Here is a 23,355-nt window from a genome sequence, read left to right as displayed (position 1 = left end):
TTTATTGTAATATGCACAAGCACATGTGTGCACAGGTGCAATGAAAAACTTACTTACTTGTGTGAAGTTCTATTTGGGGTCACAGAGGTTTGCAGGTTTCAGTGCAGACAAAGAATGTGCTTGCCCTTTAAGTTGCACCTTCTTGGAGAAGTGTGATCAGTAACATTGTGAGTGTGTAAGAACTGTCCTTTTTATAAAGCCAGTGGGTTAGAAAATCTCACTGAGGATGAATGTTACACAATCTAATACCCTGTTAACTAATTTGCAATAACACTAAAACACAGTTAAAAATTTTTTAAAACTTGTGGTTCAAGTTGACATGAACTTCTACTAGCCACAGCAGACTTCCATTCTGATCAATTTTTTAATTTTACGTTCTGCTTAAGAAGCACTCCATTTAAGAACCTTTCCCTGTAAGGTGAAAGTTCATGGAAACAATGAAGAATGAAAATTCGAGGAAGAAGGAAAAGTGCATCTGCTGTCAAAATAGTTATTGAACCACAGTATACATATTTATTAAGCTTAATTTTTTTTCTGCAATCCTTCGTTTCACTCAGGACTAATTCACTTTTAGGTCAAAATAACATCATCTGAACCTCTCCCGAGGATTTGAAAATGGAATTTAGCTAATGCTTCAGTTCATGGTGGACCGAAATTTAATTTTAAATCATCATTTCTTTCAGATTGCTGACAGATAACCATCTGTTTTTGGATTTCTCCTTCTTTTCTTAAAGCATTTTCTGAAATGAAGAGCTGGTTGGGAATCCACACTGTTTGCTCATCAGACAGGCATAAGACAGCCTTGCATATTGATCAATAAAATTATCTAGTTAATGCTATCAAAATGGGAGTCCTTCAGGGTGATTTCTACAAGCTGAACTCTACTGCAATGAGAATGTATATTGAAGAGCTGACACTAAATATGCAGCAGTATAAATATATTCATTTGGAAAATTACTAGCTTAAATTTCAATTGATTGAGCAGTTTAGAAACCTTATCTCTACATTCAGACTGATGAGGCTCCAAAGGTTAATGAATAATGAAGTATTCAAACTGAAAAATTAATAGATTAGCATTTACAAGGATGTATAAAAAATGAAAATAGAGGTAATTTAATCTGATCCAAGTGCACTAAGTGTTTTGACTGTAAATTATACCTTTTAGTGTCACCTAAGCAAATGATCAAGAAACCTATTTCCATTATAATAAATATCTTAAGATATATTGGTGTACTATTCACAGTCAAGCATTTAAACAAAAAAACAGAGGGAACGGGCAATATTTGGAAGAATTAATGGTAAAAGTTGAGAATGGCAAATTTGAATAAAAGCCAGATCCACAAAAAGATCTTTATTTGATTTGTACTTAGGGGCTAAGGGCAATTAATGGAAATAAACAGAAACTGCTGGATATACTCAACTGGTCAGGCCGCATCTCTCATTAATATTTTGAGTTATAGAGCTTGGATCACAGCTGAAAAATCTTCGATTGCTGGTTAAGCCATGCCTTCTGGCCTGCCCTAATATCAAAATTGTCAAAACTGAAAAGTTCCTTAAACTTGTTTAAAAAGTGTTGAAAACTGTATTAAACAAAGCTAACAGTGGTGTAGCAGTTAGAGCTGCTTTCACACAGCTCCAATGACCCTTATCTCAGGCCCTATCTTTGTGGAGTTTGCATGCTTTCCCTGTGATAGCATGTGTTTGCCCCAGATGCTCTGGTTTCCTCTCACATCCCAATGACATGCTGGTGGCTTAACTAGCTGTGCAAAGTACTCCTAGTGTAATTGGGAGCAGCAGAATTGAGAGGAGTTGATGGGCATATGAGAGAGAATGTGGGACAATGTGATTGATGGGATTGCTCTGAGAGCCAGCATAGACTCAGTGGGCTAAATGGTCTTCAAAGTTGTAACAAAATATGAAACTATAGAATTTTATGGAAATAATTAAGAATAAAAACATTTCAACAGATTAATTTTTCTAAAATGTGAATTGCCAAAAACTTATCTTGTTTCCTTTCAGTCTTTTCTCTCCATTAAAATGGGTGCAGACATTCTGAATCAGTTTTTTTTCCCCTGTGTAGCGTCCCCAGCATAAAAGCCGGCAAAGGATGGCCAGCTAATTCAGAATGTATGCACGTGTCTCTTATCCAGACTATTAGTTGGAGAACAGTGTATGATACAGTGAGGTAAAGAAGGGCAGATGAAGTGACCAGGTTTCCTAACAATCCTGTTTCCAACGCTGGACAGGCCCAGCTGTGCTGCTGTTCCTTGCACTGGACTATTCACATAAGCCAACTACATCCTTGTTGTCACCCCATCATCCCACAATGCCCAGAGTCTGCAGAAGGAGGAAAGGACTTCTTTGCATCTGTATATTTACTTTGATCAGGGGTTAGAGGAAAGAACTGTGTAATGAAAACAAGAATTATATTTATGCAATAGGTGGTTAGTTGAATTTAGTCCTTTGGTTCAAAATGTCTTTCATTTGCACAACATAAATTCATCTTTTCCTATATGTGCTATGAATTGCACCCAGTGTATTACACAATCTAATGGAATCAGTAAATGTGCCAATGAGGTGGTGACATTTCAAGAAATCCCACAGCTGCAAACTTACTTTCCATCAAGACTTTCAACGGTTGAACATTCTGTTTAATGGGAAGTGTTTAGGGATGCTCTAGTATCTGATGAAGCACAGAATCACTTCCAGTAAAATGTTCATGTTGGATTTCAAGTTGGAGTCGGCATTTTACTATACAAAAATAGAAATTGGATTGAAGTAATTAAATGATTCTTCATCTTAAAATTGAACATGAAAGCTATAGGGAATAAGACCCTATCACTTAATTCTGTAACTGGAAAGGAAGCAAGTCAATGAAAGCAGCTTGAGTTAAATTGATGGGATATGGAACAAAAATCTTTTTTTCCAGCATGAGTCATTTAAAACAAAATCGAAACCTAATAATATTTACTGTTAACTATTACAAAGAATCTCTTAACACACAGAAAACTGCTGATCTTTCACTGCTCCTTTGCGCAATTTTAATCCTTTATTTAGAACAGTGACTCGCAGACTTAACATTGTCTACATCTTCTTTCAGCTGTTCTTTAAGTGGTGTCATGTTTCCTCAGCACATGAACAGAGGCCACTCAGCCCATTTGCAGTAACCCATTTACCAACCAACCAGCATGTCTTTTGGATGTGGGAAGAGTTTGGAGCAGCTGGGGGATAGTCATGCAGTCGCTGGGAGAAAATGCAAAGTTCACATAGACAGCACCAGAGGTCAGATTGAATCTGGGTTGCTGAAGCTTTAAAGCTGCTGTTCCAAGGTGCCACCACTGTGATTATGGGGGTGTTGATCAGTGCTTCAAAACATGAACATAGATCATCCATAGATTATAGATCATAGATGCTCAGCCCATCACACAAATCAACCTCCCCTCCGTTGACTCCGCCTACACTTCCCACTGCCTCGGGGAAGCAGCCAACATAATCAATGAGCTCACCCACCCTGGCCATTCTCTCTTCTCCCCTCTCCCATCAGGCAGAAGATATAAAAGGCAGAGACTACGCAACACCAGACTCAAGGACAGCTGCTGTCCCACTGTCATCGGACTCTTGAACAGACCTCCCGTATGTTAAAAGATGAACTCTTGAACTCTTTATCTCCCAATCTACTCCGTCGAGGTCCTTGTGCTTTATTTATTTACCTGCATTTTCTCTGTAACTGCAACACTATATTTCTAGATTCAGTTTTCTTTTTACTACCTTGATGTAATTATGTATTTCATGATCTGTCTGGATGGCATGTAAAACAAAAGCTTTTCGCTGTATCTCAGTACATGTGACACTAATAAAATAATACTAATACCAATCATCCATTGTACAGAGAAATGAGGAACTAGGAACATTTTGACAACGGATTTATTTTCTGCTATCTGTTTTACTTGGTGCCAAGTCAACATTTGTTTACTGAGCACATTAAACTGAAGCTTATGGGAAGAAATTTGAAAGGTCATGGATGTCGATTCCTGCAACTGCTATCATATGCTGAAATATCACCTGAAACAGGGGATTGTGACTCAATATTCCATCTTTGTGCTTTTTGCAAGGAGTTATGTGGCCAATCTCAGGGGCATTACAAGACTATTACGACCAATTTGGCTTTGCGATTGGTGTCATGGGTCCAAATCTTGTTGTCATGGGACTGCTGCCTGCAGTTACTGCCCAAGGTCGCCTGTTCTGGATGTGAATGACTCATTTTACTGTTCATAGAGCCAATGTTGACACCCAGTAGGGTCATTTCAATGGAACAACGTTTCATGGGAAATATTGTTCAATTGAAATAAACTTGACCAATCAAAAGAGAAACGTGGCATTCTGGCCAAAGTGACTTTGTAAACCAATGAATACCATTCCATTTGCAAAGTGTCAGGTATGGCTCATTCAGTTGCACTCTAGTCTTTAAGTTAGAGGATAACTCTAAGTCCCTCTCTAGAGGTCTGAGCACAAAAATCCAACTACCAAGCAGAGCTAACAGAATTGTTCACTCTGTTTCAGAAGAGATGTTAGACTGAGACCTCTGGAATAAATGTGAAAAATCCCATGGTTCTGTTTTGAAGAAGAGCACAGGAACAATCGCTGGTGTCTTGGAAAATATTTATCCATCACTCAGCATCAGTAAAAACAAATTATTTGATCATTACCACATTGTTGTTTGTGGGGCTCATTGTGAAAAATAATTATTGCTATGTTTCCTATATTATAACAGTAACTACACTTCAAAATTACTTCATTGGCTGTAATATGCTTTGGGGCTGTTAGAAAGTAGATATATAAATACAAGTTTTTCTCTTCAGTTAAACTCACATGACATATAACAGGAAAGGAAGTGAATATCACTGGTTTTACTGTGATTAAAGAACCTTCAGGTTAAGTCACCTCATAATGTCAGTGTTGGGGGTCATCAGTGTTTCACTTCCTGATCCTTGCATTTAGAGGGATCACAGGAACTCGGAATAACCAGGATCAGAGAACACAAACTCAAAGAATTCCTTAAACTTAACTTGACCAGAACTTAAAAGATTATTGAAGGTTTTAAAGCAAGGCTAACAAAAACAGTTTATTTTGGTACATACTGCTGTATCACTGCATTCCTTGTATATGACAGCAGAGAAATTAGTAAAAAACGAAGAATACAAAGACAAGCAACTAGGTACGTTACAATAGTTAACTCTGTTCCAGAAATAACACAAGACTAAGTCTTGTTTATGGAAGTTTATTAATGCCCCAGTTAATAGGCCCCAGCCCCCAGAATGTTGTAGCATTAATGATCTACAATTATTCCAATTAGATAATACCAGATCGACTTGCTGTGTTACAGTACATAACCTGAGGCCTGAGCTGAATTTAGCCAGGGCGGCACTGTCCTCTCCAAAATTCAATTATTTATGCCAGGTGCCAGGTCACCTCCATCTACGTCATGACCTCAGGCTGAAACGACTATGATCTAACCTATCCTGAACACTTTGATTGGATTATGTATGGCAGGCTAACTTACTGTGCTGCATTTGAAAAACTATGTGCAACTACTTCAGTGAAAATGGCCAGGGGAGCTCCAGAGAATCTGTACCAGATATTGTAATTTGTTTGCTGAGCACCATTGCATTTATTTTAATATAAAATGATCTGGGGAAAGTGAACACAAGCCAGAAAGAAGGCTAGTGGAATAACTCAGTCTTTAGTAAAATAAAATTGAAATATGTCTCTATTGATCATTTCTTTCTTGCCACAGGTTTATTGATCTCGCCTACTGATTAATCTTATGACAGGCCAATTTTAGTCCATTTTGGACACATAACGTTGAAGGTTGCAAGATCCAGGAATGAATTTCATTGACACATTTTGGGAAAATCATTGACACAGAAAATATAACTTTGTAACATGAAGTTTATATTCAATATAAACAATGTAAAGAAATCCATCCTGAGAGATATTTGGGCACCTGAACTATACAGTAGTTGTCAGACATGTCCATGCATCAGGGTGAATTGGCATGATTATTGTAGTGTTGTGGAGATTCAGACAGTAATGTCTGTACAGGTGTTGGAGTGAGAGTTCAAGAGTGGAGTGGAGCTCAGTGGACCATAATGTCCCATTGATGTCTCAGAAAAGTGTACTGAAGCTCAGGCATTGTACAGAGTGTGGTTATGCCTCGTTGGTGCAGGAACTCAGAGCAAAAACACGTCCATAAAGCTGCATGTTAATGAGTAATGTCCAGGGTAGTGAAAAGTGACTTATAGTTGTGGCGTATGTTTGGAGCAGTATGTCACACTTTATTCCACTCAGCACAGAGCCCCACCCTCTACAGAAAGCAGAACAATGTAGCTTTTATATTCCTGAACTTTACAGATTGTTTCTCAATATACAATCATACACAAGCGATGGCCAGGGAAAGACCATCAGGCCTGTTCCATACTCATGGTACCTGGATCTCTATGACTACACATTTTCCAATATCTTCCATCCCCAAAGTCATATAATCTTATTGAGTTACAAAATAAATCAAGGAAAGTAACCAATCTTAATAAGGAAAAACGTATTCAGGAAATTCCTTCCCAAATCCCTCAATTAAAACCAGTTTAGGGAATCACACTGGGCTTTCTTAACTGTTAATCCACTTATGTCTCATATAATATCTCTGCTCCAACAAAGGAGCAATTCAAAGCATTTTGCTTTGCAATATACAGGGAAATGATTTGTCTCCCAGAATAGGTATTGGTATTGTCAAGTGTACTGAAATACAGTGAAAAACTTTGCGAGCCATCCAGGCAGATTATGCCATACATAAGTATGCTGAGGTCGTAAAAATGAAAACAGAATGCAGAATATAGTGTAGCAGCTACAGAGAAAGTGCAGTGCAAGTAGACAAATAAAGTGCAAGGGCCACAACGAGGTAAATTGGGAGATCAGTAATTCATCTTTAGCATATGAGCGGTCCATTCAAGAATCTGATAAAGCAGGACAGAAGCTGATCTTGAGTCTGGTGGTATGTTCTTTCAAGATTATGTATTTTCTGTCCAACAGGAGAGGAGTGAAGAGGGAATGACCACGGTGGGAGGGATCCTTGATTAGGTTGAGTGCTTTCCTGAGGCATTGGGAAGTGTAGGCAGAGTCAATGCAGGGGAGGCTGATTTACGTGATGGACTGGGCTGCGTTCACAACTCTCTGCAATTTTTTGAACATCCAGTTAGTTTGCAAATAAAGCAAGTGCATTTTGTAGGTTTCCGGGTGGTAGTCCTGATACATTTTCCCATAGCCCTGTACACCCACTCTCTTCCACCCAATTCGTTAGCTTGATACTTCGTGTTAGCTCAGTATTTTTGTTGTAGTTCTTTATGATGTGGTTATACTGGTCAGTGGTTATCCAGCAATCTGGATGAAAGCTGGATAGCCCAGGCTTTCTGCATGACAGTTTCTGCGGATTGGGAACACCTAAGCTGACGTCTTATAGAAATACTGTTCAACTTTGGAGCCATATCTTGCATTTTCTCGTAAAGTATGTTTAACCAAAGAATATGTCTGACTTTGACGGGTAACATTTAAGTTTACAAGCTCCAGAAGTGAATTTCATTGACAAAGAAAATAAAACTTTGTAATATGAAGTTTGAATTCAGTATAAACAGCATAAAAAATCCATCCTGAGAGATGTTTGGACATCTGTACAATGGCTGTCTGAAATGTTCGTGCATCAGTGTGAATTGGCATGTTTATCGTGGTAATAAGTGGGCGAAGAAGAATGTTCTGAATATAACATGGAAATGTTGGGATTTCTCTTTAGCAATTATTTATGCATAATGCTGGAGTCCATAAAGAAACTTCACAGATTCTCATTTAAAAGTAAAGATGGATGCAAAGTCATGTGTTTCAGCACTTTTCAGACCACAGCAACAATGATAGGTGGAGCAACAAACAATCTGCTGGAGGAACTCAGCAGGTCAAGCAGCATCTGTGGGGGTGGGGTGGAGGAATTATCAATGTTTTTGGTTGAAACCCTGCATCCATCTACCACGTCTCCTAACTTCACCCCTCCTCCTTCCATACCTGGCTCGATCGACCCATCATCCTTCAGCACCCCCCTGTCCTCTGTTCACTGTTCCCCTCTCCTCTTTATCCTATCTCCCCTCTCCACTCTCAGTACTGATGCAGGATTTTGACCAGAAACGTTGACAATTCCTGAAAAGTGCTGAAACATGACTTTGCATCCATCTTTACTTTTAAATGAGAATCTGTGAAGTTTCTTTTTGGACTCCAGCATTATGCATTGATCATTGCTAAAGAGAAATTCCAACATTTCCATGTTATAATCAGAATATTCTTCTTCACCCACTTATTACCACGATAAACATCCAATGGCATAAAGAGGGTTTGTCATTTGAAAAGCAGAGTTTTAAACATTAAACCCAAACTCAGTGCTCTCCTCTTTTAACACTCCTGCAATCACACAAATTTCTTGGCAAGATCAAAGATTGGAAAATAAGAAGATAAGAACTAGGAGCAGGAGTAGGCCAACCAGCCCTTTACATCTGCTCCGTCATTTATCATGATCATAGCTGATCTTCTACCTCATTTCCATTCTCCTGCACTATCCCCGTAACCCTTGATTCCCTTAATATCCAGGTCTGTTTCAAGTGAACTCAATGATTGAGGCTCCAGGCCAGAGAATTCCAAAGATTTACCATCCTCTGTGTGAAGAAATTTCTCCTCATTGCAGTCTTAAATGGCCTGGCCCTTATTCTGAGACTGTGACCCCTTATTTGAGACTCATCCATCAGGAGAATCATCCTCCTTCCATTCACCATGGAGACCAGAAGAACAGTTGCTGTGTTAACAGTTAATTTTTTAGTCAAAGCTCAACATTTGAATCCTACTCTAAGCATCCTCTCTTAGTTCAAGTTAACCAAAATTTACAACCTTGTTGAATTTTACAGCAAATAAATGAGTGTGAAAGTGGGGCTGAGCATAAAGCTGTCTGTGATAAATATTGTATTATTGAAATGGCTTTGAATGAAATGTAATGTACTGCTTGATGTCTGCATTGCTGCTGCTTTTAGCTGATATACCTGCCACCACCCTGGGGAGACTGCCAATCTTCAGCTGTCAACACAGACTTTTTTTCAAGCTACAGTATCACAGCCTGCAGGATTGATTGTGAAACCAGGTACCTGGTGGAGAACTGCAACTGTCGGATGGTGCACATGCCAGGTAAGCAAGGAATCCCACGCTCCTTCTCCTGCAGTCTCGATATCTGTTGGCAGGCAGGAGGGGAATTGCAACAAATGTTTAAATTAAATTGTGATGCAAAGGTTTGTGGAGTTGTGTATAGTGAGGAATGTTGTCAAAGGATACAGCAGGATGTAGACCAGTTGGAAATAAGGGAGGATTAAAGGCAGTTAGAGATAAATCTGGATAAGTGTGAGGTTTTATACTTTGAGAGGTGTAAGTGAAAAGTATACAGTTAATGGCAGGAACCTTAGGAGCATTGATGTACAGAGGGATCTTGGGGTCCAAGTTCATAGCTCCCTGAAAGTGGCAACACATGTAGATAGGGCAGTAAAGAAGGTCTTGTCTTCATCAGTCTGGGCACTGGGTATAAGAGTCAGGAAGTCATATTCCAGCTGTATAAAACTGGAGTATTGTATGTATTTCTGGTTGCTGCATTACAGGAAGGATGTGAAGACTTTGGAGAGGGTGCAGAAGAGGTTCACCAGAATTATTTCTGGATTAGAGACTATTAGCTTTAAGGAGAGGTTGGACAAACTTGGATTGTTTTCCCTGGAGCATCAGAGGCTGATGGCAGACCTGATAGAAGTACGTAAAATTATGAGAGGCAGAGACAGGGTAGATAGTCAAAGTCTTTTTCCCAGGGTGTAAGTGTCAAATACTAGAGGCCGTAGGTTTAGGGTGAGAGGGGGTAAATTTAAAGGAGATGTACGAGGCAAGTTTATTTACATGGAGGGTGATAGGTGCCTGGAACACATTGTACAGACCATGTGCAGGCAGATGGAATTAGTTTAGTCTGGCATCATAGTTGGCACAAACATCATGGGCCAAAGGGCCTGTTCTTGTACTGTACTGTGTTCCATGTTCTAGTGTAGCTTTGCTGGCTGGGTTGGAAAGATGGGAAGGTCCTTCTCCACAAGTCCAAATTCCAAAGGAGTCAGTGATCTATTTTTCTTAAAAGATTCAAAATTTCTCCAAATGCAGTGTTTTGAGTGAATACAGATCAAAACTATTCATGTAAGACCATGCCCAAGTCCTTTGGCACATGCCATTTTGGTCCCTAATGGGCTCTTTTTCCCTTGTTCTCTCTTGCCCTCAATGTACTCAGAAAATTCTTTGGATTGTCCTTAGTGTTGTACACCAGTGCCATTTAGTGTCCCCCTTTTTGCTCTCTTAATTTATTTTTTTAAGTTACCCTGCCCCATACACTTTCTTTACTCCTGAAGGGCTTGAAAAAAAAAACAGAATGCTGGAGAAACTCAGCGGGTGAAGCAACATCTATGGAAGCAAAAGGGGTAAGTCGACATCTTGGGTCAAGACGCTGCATCAGGACTCTGAGATTCCTTCCCATGACTGCTGAAGGGTTTGCACTGTCCTTACTTTGCTATTACAGTCATATGCTTCCTTTTATTTCATTATCTGGCCTTCGATATCCCTTGACATCCAGGATTCCTTGGAATTACTGTCCGTATCTTTCACCTTTATGGGAACATGTTGACCTGAACTCTCACGACTTCACTTGTCCAAAGTGGAATCACCTACAAGTCACTGCTTCCAGTCCACTTTTGTGCTTTATTATGATATTGAAATCAATCTTTCCCTGATTCTGTGCTATAATCTCCAAACTGTTCTTATCCCTTTCCGTAACTACATGAAAGCTCTCCCACTGACACTTCAACCACCTGCTGTATTCGCGAAGAGTAGGTCCAGATTTATCCCTTCTCTGGTAGGACTATCAATATATGGCTCAAAAATCTCTCCATATGCAATTACAAAAATCCCACCCCTCTGTACCTTTAATACTGAAGTGATCCCAGTTAATATTGAGGAAGTTGAATCTTCTATTACTCTAACCCTATTACTCTCACATTTTGCTGTGATTTGTTTACATACCAGACGGTATGTGAATAAATCAGAGCAAAATGCACCCCCAGCAAAGTAATAGACTACCTCCCACCTACTTTATGTTCCCAGGTTCTACCTAAAGAGCCTTCTCATCCCTCATTATTCATACCTCCTTATCCTCCCTCATTATTGAAGTAATGGATTCCTTAATCAATATTGCAACGCCACATCCTGTTTTACATTGCCCAACCCCAACTGTGTCATGGCTGATGGTTCTATTCCCTGCAATGCTGAGTTGCCAGTCCTGCCCTTCTTTCAACCATGCCTCTGCAATAGCCACAGTGTCTTATTCCCAGTGCTAATCAAGGCTCTAAGTTCATCTGGAGACACGAGAGACTGCAGAATCTGAAGCAACACACCAAACGCTGGAGGAGCTCAGCAGGTCAGGCAGTATCTATGGAGGGAAATAGACAGTTGACGTTTTGGGTCAAGACCCTTCATCTGGACTGAAGGAAAGAGGGGCGGTAGCCAGTATAAAAAGGTAGGGGGAAGGGGTGGAACAAGAACTAGCAAGTGATAGCCTTGGTGGGGTCCTGGTCCGGGGTGGGTAAGAGGAGGTGTCCGAGAGCTCTGCAGGGTAAAGGCCAGTCCGCCAGACTACAACAGCACCGCCCTTGTCCGCAGGTTTGAAACTATCACTTGCTATCTCTTGCTCCTTTCCTTCTACCTTTTTATACTGGCTATGTCCCCTCTTTCTTTCAGTCTAGATGAATGATCTTGACCCGAAATGTTAACCATCCATTTCTCTCCATTGATGCTACCTGACCCGTTGAGTTCCTTCAGTGCTTTGTGTGATGCTCTAAGTTCATCTTCCTTACCAGTTTTGTATCCATGCATTTTAGTGACCTAGATACAAAGGCACTCAACTCTCTGCTTCCCTGTGGCTCTGAATCTCTTGCCGTTAAGAAGGTATAATAAGGTAACAGAAGCTGTTCACTCATTTAATCAGATCATGTCTGATCTGCTACCTTAAATCTCCTTTCCTGCCTGATCCCTTTATCCTCTAATGTCCTCAGTGTTTAAAAATCTATCATTCAGTATTGAATAAGCTCAACTGTATACACAACACCGGGGGTAAAGAATCCCAAAGATTCACAATCCTCTGAATGAAGAAAATTCTCTTCAACTCAATCCTAAATGGCTAACCTCAGTCCAAGTTCTCTGAGAAACATATTTCTATAAGATTCTCTCACTCTTCTAAACTCTAGTGACTACAGGGCCTGTCATACTCTCTCCCTCCTGATAAGACTACTCCCTCATCCTAGCAATTAATAGGGAAAATTTGCTGTTTACTGCTTCCAAGGCAAGGACATCATTTGTGTGTAAGATCTGCCTTTTTTTGGGTCTAAAATGTCTGACGAATTGAGTTCTTTCATAACTCTGCCTATTTTCCTCCAATATTTATTCTTTTAAAGTAATTGAAACTAAAACAAACTGAAGTGACTCTAGATCATTTAATTTCCCTGGACAGTGAGACCACAGGAGGGTTCTGACTGTGTGGTTTACAGTGTGTGGCTGTGGATGTCCAGCAAGCTCCACAGGGATTTGAACCTGAAAGTGCAGTTAAAATGCTGATTTCAAAAGCTCAGCAAACAGTATGGGAAAGATTTGAAGTCAGGCCTACTGTATCGTTCAAGAGAAAAATAAATATTGAAGCCGGCTAGGGCACAGAACTATGAGGAGAGCAATGTCATAGGATTTGTTTTGCTTTGATCTAGTGAAGAGCCACGGCAGACATAATCATTTCAATTGGACACCATGCTTTGGAAATCTTTGATTGGAGTTCTTTGTTCGTTTACAAAGAAACTATATTGAGGATATTGTTTTATATTGCCTCTGTTCTAAAGTGACCAATCCTGGACAATACAATGTTCAGAGATTCTGAGGAAGATTCAATAATGACTTTCCACTAACCTCCTTTACAGGTGATGCTCACTATTGTACCCCTGAGCAATACAAGGAGTGTGTGGAGCCTACTTTAGGTGAGTTAGCTCTCTCTCAGTTTCTTGGGCAAGAATAATTTGCACTCTTCACCTGCATGTATTACTGGATGAGAACTTTTGATGTGCTTAGTAGTGGAAGCCTATACGAGTATTGCAGACATGCCAATGCTACTTACAATTGCTAGCATTTGATAGCTCTACTTAAAAATGTTTACATCAAAGCAGTGCAATTATTACACGAGTTTAATACATCCACATTACATTTTCTTTCTTTTAAGTTACATTTTTAAGTGCTAACACAACTTGTCTTATAATTTATTTTTAAATTTTGAAAAGCACTTGGAATTTACATTTTGCTTGCTTTTTATGTTGTTTTAAATCAGGAATTAAAAGTTTTGAACTGTTAGGTTTTTCTTGGGCTGATTAGGTGGGCCAGTTTAACAGTAACCACACAGCTCTCAACAATTGCTTTGAGCAGGATATTTGGGCATGTGTTAGTACTGCCCACTGAAGTACATTTATGTCATTAGTTTGATGCTTTTACTGTCCTTTCTGCATGTTTACTGACCACAGTGGCACTAAAAATAAACACATTGTGCAGGTACACTTACATAAAGATCTTATGTTGACACAAATATCCCAAAGTCTCAACTCTATTGTTATTTTCCCCAAAGGTTAATGAAATCAGGGTTTTTATTTTAATGTTTTAGGAGTGGAAAAATTATGAGATAAATGTAAAACCATTTCCAGTCTGAACTCACATCCTGGTTGAATCTAATGATAAATTTACAAGAATTCATCTGAAAAGAAAAACTCTAGTTAAATTTTGGAGTAGCCATTGTGTGAGTGGGCCAGTGTAAGAGTAGGGAGCTGAGGCTTTGGCTCAAGAGGCTTAGGCGTGAAGGGGTGGAGGCTAAGGTGAGATTCTCTTTAAGTTCTCTTTCTTTCTTTATTATTGCACAAGTAGAGCAGTGGGAATGACACCCAGTGCAGTGGTGTGCTCCTCTTGCATGATGTGGGAAGGCAGGGAGACCTCCAGTGTCCCTGATGACTACATCTGCGAGAAGTGCATCTGGCTGCAGCTCCTTACAGACCATGTTAGGGAACTGGAGCTGGAGCTGGATGACCTTCAGATCATTCTGGAGACTGAGGGGTTCATAGACAGGAGTTGCAGGGAGGCAGTCACACCTAAGTTGCAGGAGGCAAGTAGCTGGGTGACCGTCAGGAGAGAGAAAAGGAATAGGCAGTCAGTGCAGGGTACCCCTGTGGCCATTCCCCTCAATAACAAGTATATCATTTTAGATACTGTTGGGGGGGGGAGGGGTGACCTACCAGGGGAAAGCCACAGTGGTCAGGTCTCAAGCACTGAGTCTGGCTCTTTGGCTCAGAAGGGAAGAGGGAGAAGAGGCAAGCAGTAGTGATTGGGGGATTCATTGGTTGGGGGATCAGACGGGAGATTCTGTGGACGAGAATGAGACTCTCAGTTGGTATGTTGCCTCCCAGGTGCCAGGGTCAGAGATGTCTTGGATCGAGTCCACAGCATTCTTAATGAGGGAGGGTGCGCAGCTAGAGGTCATGGTACACATTGCTACCAATGACATAGGCAGGAAAAGTGACGAGATCCTGCAAAGGGAACTCGGGGAGTTAGGTGCGAAGTTAAAAGACAGGACCTCCAAGGTGATGATCTCAGGATTGCTACCTGTGCCACGTGCTAGTGAGGCAAGGAATAGGAAGATAGTGCCTTTTAACATGTGGCTGAGGAGATGGTGCAGGAGGGAGAGCTTCAGATTTTTAGATCATTGGGTTCTCTTCCAAGGCAGGTGGGATCTATTTGCACCCGAACTGGAGGGGGACCAATATCCTTGTGGGAAGGTTTGCTAGTGCTGCTCGGTGGGGGGGGGGGGGGGGGGGGGTGTTTAAACTAGAGTTGCAGGGGGGTGGGAACCAGAGTGGCAGGACAGCAAATGGAGAGGCTGTGGGGAAAGTAGATGTTAAAACTACAAGCAAAGATGGAAACTGAAAGATTGAGCGTGGTAGGATTAATGTTCTGAGTTGTGTCTATTTCAATGCAAGGAGTATTGTAGGTAAGGCAGATGAACTTAGACCGTGGATCCGTACGTGGAATTATGATGTTGTAGCCATTCGTGAGACTTGGTTGCAGGAGGGGCAAGAATGGCAGCTCAACGTTCCGGGGTTCCGTTATTTTAGACATGCTAGAAGGGGAGGTATTAAAGGGGGAGGGGTGGCATTACTCATCAGGGAAAATGTCATGGCAATGCTCAGGGAGAACATACTGAAGGGCTGCACTACTGAGGCAATTTGGATGGAACTGAAGAATAAAAAAGGGACGACCACGTTAATGGGACTTTATTATAGACCTCCCAATAGTCAATGGGATTTAGAGGAGCAAATTTGTAAAGAGATAGCAGACAGTTGCAGGAAATATAAAGTTGTGATAACAGGTGATTTTAACATTCCACATATTGACTGGACTCCCATATTGTAAAAGGACTGATGGGATCAAGTTTGTCAAATATGTTCAGGAAAGTTTCCTTAATCAATATGTAGAGGTCTCAACTAGAGATAGTGTGATACTGGATCTCCTCTTAGGGAATGAGACAGGGCAGGTGACAGAAGTGAGTGCAGGAGAACACTTTGGACCTAGTGATCATAATTCCATTAGTTTCAAGATAATTGTGGAAAAGGATAGGACTGGTCCTCGAATTAAGATTCTAAACTGGAGGAAGGACAATTTTGATGGCATCAGAAGGGATCTGGCAGGCATGGATTGGGATATGTTGTTTTCCGGCAAAGAGATGCTTGGTGAGTGGGAGGCCTTCAAGAGTGAAATTTTGAGAGTACGGAATCTTTATGTTCCTGTTAGGATAAAAGGCAAGTCTAGCAGGTTTAGGGAACCTTGGTTATCGAGGGATATTGAGGCCCTGGTAAAGAAAAAGAAAGTGGCGCATATCAGGTAAGGGCCATTAGGATCAAATGAGGCACCTGAGGAGTATAAGAAATGCAAGAGAACACTTAAGAGAGAAATCAGGAGGGCTAAAAGAGGACATGAGGTTGCTCTGGCAGACAAGATGAAAGAGAATCCAAAGTGTTTTTGTAGCTATACGAAGAACAAAAGGATAGCAAGGGACAAAATTGGTCCTCTTGAAGATCAGCATGGTCATCTATGCATGGAGCCAAAAGAGAGAGTAGATTTTAAATGGATTTTTTGCATCTGTGTTTACTCAGAAGCAGATACAGAGTCTATAGAACTGAGGAAAAAGAGTAGTGAGGTCATGGACCATAACCTGATTATAGAAGAGGAGGTGCTTGTTGTTCTAAGGTGAATTAGGGTGGATAAATTCCCAGGGCCTGATAAGGTGTCTCCTTGGACCTTGTGGGAGGCCAGTGCAGAAATTGCAGGGGCCCTGGCAGAGATATTTAAAACGTCCTTAACCACAGATGAGGTGCCGGAGGACTGAAGGATAGCAAATGTTGTTCTGTTGTGTAAGAAAGGCTCTAAGAATAAGCCGGGAAATTATAGGCTGATGAGCCTGATGTCAGTCGTGGGTAAATTATTGGAAGATATTCTGAGGGACAGGATATATAAGTATTTGGATAGACAGGGCCTGATTAGGGATAGTCAACATGGCTCTGTGTGTGGCAGGTCATGTCGAACCAATCTAATAGAGTTTCTCGAGGAGGTTACCAGGAAGTTTGATGAAGGGAAGGCAGTGGACATTGTCTACATGGACTTTAGCAAGGCCTTTGACAAAGTCCTGCATGGGAGGCTGCTCCAGAAGGTTAAGTCGCTTGGTATTCAGGATGTAGTCAATTGGATTAAACGTTGGCTTAGCGGAAGAAACCAGGGAGTGGTAGTAGATGGTTGTCTCTCTGATTGGAGGCCTGTGACTAGTGGTGTGCCGCAGAAATTGTTGCTGGGTCCATTGTTGTTCAGCATCTATATTAATGATTTAGATGACAATGTGGTAAACTAGATCAGCAAATTTGCAGATGACACCAAGACTGGGGGTGTAGTGGACAGCGAGGAAGGCTATCGAAGCTTGCAAATTGATCTGGACCAGCTGGGAAAATGGGCTGAAAAATGGCAGATGGAATTTAATACAGACAAGAGTGAGGTGATGCACTTAAGGAGGACAAACCAGGGTAAGACTTACACAGTGAATGGTAGGGCTCTGAGGTGTGTGGTAGAACAAAGGGACCTGGGAATACAGATCCATAATTCCTTCAAAGTGGTGTCACAGGTAGATAGGGTCATAAAGAGAGCTTTTGGCACTTTGGCCTTTATAAATCAGGGCATTGAGTACAGGAGTTGGGATGTTATGTGAAGTTGTATAAGGTGTTGGTGAAGCCAAATTTAGAGTATTGTGTGCAGTTCTGGTCACCTACCTACAGGAAAGATATCAATAAGCTTGAAAGAGTGCAGAGAAAATTTACAGACGTTGCCAGAACTTGAGGACCTGAGCTATGGGGAAAGGTTGAATAGGTTAGGACTTTATTCCCTGGAGCACAGGAGAATGCGGGGAGATCTTACAGAAATATACAAAATTATGAAGGGTATAGATAGGGTGAATACATGCAGGCTTTTTACCCTCAGGTTGGGTGAGACTAGAACTGGAGGTCATAGGTTTAGGGTGAAAGGTGAAACATTTAAGGAGGAACTACTTCAGTCAGAGGGTGGTGTGAGTGTGGAATGAGCTGCCAGCGGAAGTGGTGGATGAGGGTTCAATTGTAACATTTAAGAGAGGTTTGTATAGGTACATGAATGAGACAGGTATGGAGGGCTACGGTTTGGGTACAGGTAGATGGGACTAGGCAGAAAACCAGGCCGGCATGGACTAGATGGGCCGAAGGGCCTGTTTTTGTGCTGTAGTACTCTATGACTCTATAATTCTAAATGCATTTTTACACGACTGCTAAAGTACTGGCAAGGCCAAAATGAACAACAGTTTTTGATGTACAGTCCTCCCTCAGCTATGAAGAACAGAGTGAACAAGAACAAACGTTGCCTTGCAGGTGCAGGCAGGTCTCCAACTCAACTGGCTCCCCGTTTGTTACAAAGCCAAAGAAAAAGTCATGGCAAATTCGTATGAGAAAGATACTTTTCTTTTGGAAAGTTGGTTACACATTGCTGAATTTACTGTGTTGCGATGAGCCTCTCTGTGAAATAGTCCATCAGATTCAAGATTGCTTAACTGCATGGATTGGAAAACTAAAATAGCAGTGAATTGAGAAGTATTTTGGGAATTATGACCATCTGGGATGCGCTGTGTTTCAATTCCATTTCTGCGTTTCATTTGCTTCGATCATTGAGGTCATTGTGTGGTCTAAGTATTGGTAGCTATGTAATTGATTCCGATTCAGGGTAGACAGGAATCCAACTGGGAGGTATTTTATAAATGGTCTGTCAAGAATTTATAGACAACTTAATCTTGCTTTCCTATTTAATCTCAGGCAATTGCAATGATTTTTAAAAAGACTACATTGAATTCTGATGAAGGATATTACAGGTAGCCATCTATAGGACCATGAAATGCTCATATGTCTTGTGTGTGAATCTTGAGAGGCATGTGGGGATTCTACACAGCTGCAAATTGCAGTGATAGATCATCGGAAATGATGCCAGGGCTTGCTTTTTATTTGTGTGAGATTTTTTTCATGGCTTTTCATCCTCTGTTCATCACAAATCACATAGAGATGCTGAATGAATCCAAGTTGTTAGAAAGTTAGAAACAAAATATTAAACCCAAGAGAAGCATCAATTTGTAAATATAAAGAGCAAGGAAGTGGAAGATTTGACAATGTCAAGGTAAATGTTAATTTAACATTGCTGGCAGTAATTTCTGGTCTAACTTGTCAATTCACAATGAATTGTTAGTATGGCTTTGCCCCAGCCTCAGTGGTGAGTCAGGATTATTGTGAGCTTCTTTATTCTACTGTTGGCAGTGATTCTAAATCACTGCTCATTTTGGGTTAGATTTTCTTTTGCCAGTGTTAACCATGTCCGAGAATATCTGTCTCCACTTCTGTTCAATTCCTGTCCAATTGATTCTGTTGAAATCAGTGGACTGATATTCTTGAATGGAATTAACACCAGCAACCAAAAGGAAATATCATTTCCCTTGTTGCAAATTCTGTGAAAGTGGCACAGGTAATTTTACAGAAATAATTTAAACACCAAAATCAAAAAATGGTGCTCAGCAACTTCAGACAACAAGAGAAAGCTTGGCATACATGTGGCTCACTGTTCAATTAACTTCTGACAGAACAGATTGCCACATACGAGTATATGTAATACATACATATGATAGCTATTATGGAGACCTGGTTGCAGGGTGACTTGCATTGGGCTCCAGGTTATATGATGTTCCCAAAGAATAGGCCAAAATGGAGAAAAGGCAGGGCAGCATTGCTAATCAAGGAAGATATCGGAGCAGTGTTCCGTCACAATATAAAGGTAGTAGATAGTAATGTAGAATCAATTTGGGTTGAAATCATAACTAGAAAGAAGACACAGGTGGCAGTTGTCTATAGCTCCCCAATATGTGACCTCTCATTAGGGTGGAGCATAAATGGAGAAATCCCTAGGGTATGTTTGAAGGGAACTGCAATTGTCATTGAAGTTTTTAATCTACATATTGATTAGACAAACCAAACTAGCAAGGGTAATGTAAAAGAAGAATTTGTGGAGTGCATCAGGGATTGCTTCTTAGAACAATATCCTATAGAAGCTACCCAGGAGTAGGCTGTTTTAGATTTGGTTATGAGTGGAGAGAAAGGATTCATAATAGATCCTGGATTAAAATCTCCTCTCGGATGTAGTGACCACCATATGATAGAATTCCAGATGTAGTTTGAGGGTGAACACCGCAGGACTAAAACCACAGTCATCATTAAATAAGGGCAATTATAATGGTTTGAAGATATTGTTGTCTTGGGTGAACAGGGATAATAAACTAAGAGACAAGTCAGCAGATGAACAGTGGCAGATATTCAAACAGTTGGTCTAATACACTCAGCAGGAGTTTGTCCCAATTAGAAAGGGGGATTCCATGAGAAAGAGGCGCAATATATCATTAACTAAGGAGGTCAAGTGTAATGTTAAATTGAAAAGCAGAGCATACAAAATGGTAAGGGCTGGTGGTGGGCCAGAGGATTGGGAAGTTTTTAAGTTCCAGCAGCAAAAGATTAAAAAGCTTGTAAGTAGGGAGAAAATTGATTTTGAGAGAAAATGTATGTAATTCAAAACAACCAGTAAACATTTCTATGGATATATAATTAGGAAAACAGTGACAAGGTAAGTGAGGGACTTCTAGAGAATGAGGCTAGTGAATTAATAACAGGAAATTGCAGATATATTAAATCAATTTTTTGCATCAGTCTTCACTGTAGAGGACACTGCAAATATCCCTGGGCAGTGAAAGTCTAGGAGAAGTAGAAGGAATCATAGCAGAATAGAGAGTTCAATTCTCCAGTGCTGGAAATATATTAATGAGCACACACTGTACAGAATATACCTATATACAGAAAATGCAGCAGAGTATCGACTTGCATATGAATAGGAGCCAAGCAAGCGGCTTCTGGATGAGAGCTGACTTTTTATTTCCTTTCCCATTTTACAGCCATGCTGGCAGAGACAAACAACAACTGTCTTTGCAAAACACCGTGTTATCTAACTCGATACAACAAGGAGCTGTCCATGGTGAAGATTCCTAGTCGAACCTCTGCAAAATATCTTGAAAAGAAATTTAACAAGACAGAAAAATACATTTCGTAAGTATATATCGGATACTGCAATCATTATTTCACGAGGAATCTGAGACCACATATAAGGTCCAGTCATGTTCAAGCTTTTAATCAGGATCACCAGTGTCCATCAACCCTCCCATCAATGTCTTTGTAAGTTTGGAAAGATTTTAGGAAGCCAGGTCATGAATCTTTCACTGAAATCATTCACAAAATACCCAGCATCTGTGCTGCTCTTGTAGCTGCAGTTTTTTCCTATTTCTAGACCTATCGAGTTCATGGTGAAGTTTCCCTCCTGCCCCCTGCTGGCCCCAATAGTCTCATATCCAGTCCATCTCAACAAAAATAATGATGGGAAATTCAACAATATTGATGTCAAGAGGAGCTGATTAGACTCTGCCTTCTTCGCCATTGCTCGTTATTCCTCAAGTACAAGGCACAACTTTTATCTGCAAGTCATGAAGATTTCTGAACCCCTTCCTAAAACAATGATGACACACTAAAAGAAAGAGGAGAAAATTGAAAATTTTCTTACATTTTCCTCATTTGGAATGATCAATACCGATCTATCCTGGTTGGAACTGTCATTGCTCATTTATTTGCAAATACATTCCAAACGTTTGATGATGATTTATTCACTCCACACTGAGCGAGGTGCACACCCCACAGTGCTTGCAGTGCTCTATACAATGAACCTATTTTTAATTTATTTAGAATTGGTTAATGATCTATTAATAGGATATCAGTATTTTCATGGTCTTTCATTTTCACCCTCTCTTTTCTTTGCTCAGTGAATCAGTGTTAACATTGCCATTCTATCCTCAGCAGTTAAAATTGGATAATTAAAGCGGGGTTTCAAGCTTATCAACACACACCCAACTGTCATAGAACATAGAACATGGAACATAGAACAGCACAGCACAGGAACAGGTCCTTTGACCAACAATGTTGTGCTGAACCAATAACATTAGTAATAAAATGCTAATCACTTCTAAACTAAACTAATCCCTTCTGCCTACACAATGCCCATATCCTACCATCTCCCTCACATTCATGTGCCTATCTAAGAGCTTCTTGAACGTCCTGTCATATTTTCCTCCACCACCACCCCAGGCAGCGCATTCCAGGCATCCACCACTCTCTGTGTAAAACAATAACTTGCCCCACAGGTCTCCTTTGAACTTTCCCCTTCCCACCTTAAATGCATGCCCTCTGGTATTAGACATTTCAACCCTGGGGAAAAGATACTGGCTGATAACTCTACCTATGCCTCTCATAATCTGATAAACCTCTATCAGTTCTCCCCTCAGCCTCCGCCGCTTCAGAGAGAACAACCCAACTTTGTCCAACCTATCCTCATAGCACATGCCCTCTAATCCAGGCAGCATCTTGGAAAACCTCTTCTGCAGCCTCTCCAAAGTCTCGACATCATTCCTATAATGATGTGACCAGAACTGAATGCAATACTCCAGATGCAGCCTAACTGTTTTATAAAACTGCAGCGTAACTTCCTGACTCTTGAACTAATGAAGGCAAGTATACCATAAGCCTTCTTTACCCCCCTATCAACCTGTGTAGCTATTTTCAGGGATCTATGAACTTGGGCCCCAAGATCCCTCTGCTCATCAACACTGTTAAGGGTCTTGCCATTAACAGTGTACTGTCTCTTTACATTTGATCTCCCAAGATGCAACACTTTATATTTGGCAGGGTCATTCATTTTCATTTCTGATTATAATTTCCATTAGGCTACCATGCTCAAAAAATGACTCTATGTGGAGGCCCAGAAGTTGCTGACAGCAATGAGCTACTCGTCTTCACTGTTCTCCTACCTGCTAGATCAGAACTAGCCAGAGAGGATCAAACTGCTGCAAACTAGGCTGATTGGCAAAGCTCTGCATAGCACAGTGCCTTCTGACCATAATAGAAATGGCTTTATTATTCACAAACATTTGCAAACTATTAAAAATAAATCTTAGTAATCGAAATTTAAAATAGTAAATTACTGTAACTTGCCTTTCTTCCTTGCAGCCTTTATTCTCCATTGAAACGAAGGGAGTTGTTGAAACTATTGCCAGGTCCTACCTGTGAGCATAGAGCGTAGTTAGGACATAGAACAGAAACAGTACAGCTCAGGAACAGGCCCTTCAGCCCACCATGTTTGTGCCGACCATGATGTCAGTCTAACTAATCCAATCTATCTGAACATTTTATATATCCCTCCATTCCCTGCCTGTTCATATGCCTGTCTAAATGCCTCTTAAACATTGCTATTGTATCTGCTTCTACACTTCCCAAACTGAACAGTATTGAACTCATTTGAGTTTTTTGATGATGTCCAAGAAGGTCAATAAGGACAGGGCGGTAGATGTGGTTAGATAGACTTCAGTAAGATGTTTTATTAGGTTCCACATGGTAGGCACCTCTGGAAGGTTAGATCACATGAAATACAGGGTGAGAT

General features: G+C 40.6%; 1 protein-coding gene across 3 annotated transcripts in view; it reads left to right on the top strand.

Annotated features, from left to right (window-relative positions):
• Positions 1–23,355, top strand: part of LOC127583052 (acid-sensing ion channel 2-like) — an 868,039-nt gene that overhangs the window by 801,833 nt on the left and 42,851 nt on the right. For all 3 annotated transcript variants that reach the window (XM_052038773.1, XM_052038771.1, XM_052038772.1), the window contains 3 exons: positions 9,114–9,264; positions 13,113–13,169; positions 20,771–20,921. In XM_052038773.1, the coding sequence (XP_051894733.1) occupies positions 9,114–9,264; positions 13,113–13,169; positions 20,771–20,921 (359 nt within the window). The remainder of the gene's footprint in view (positions 1–9,113; positions 9,265–13,112; positions 13,170–20,770; positions 20,922–23,355) is intronic.

The sequence above is a fragment of the Pristis pectinata genome, chromosome 25 (genome assembly GCF_009764475.1).
Source record: "Pristis pectinata isolate sPriPec2 chromosome 25, sPriPec2.1.pri, whole genome shotgun sequence".
Classification (NCBI taxonomy): Eukaryota; Metazoa; Chordata; class Chondrichthyes; order Rhinopristiformes; family Pristidae; genus Pristis; species Pristis pectinata.
Note: the sequence above shows the minus strand (reverse complement) of the source record. Positions and strands in the feature narration are given on the sequence as shown.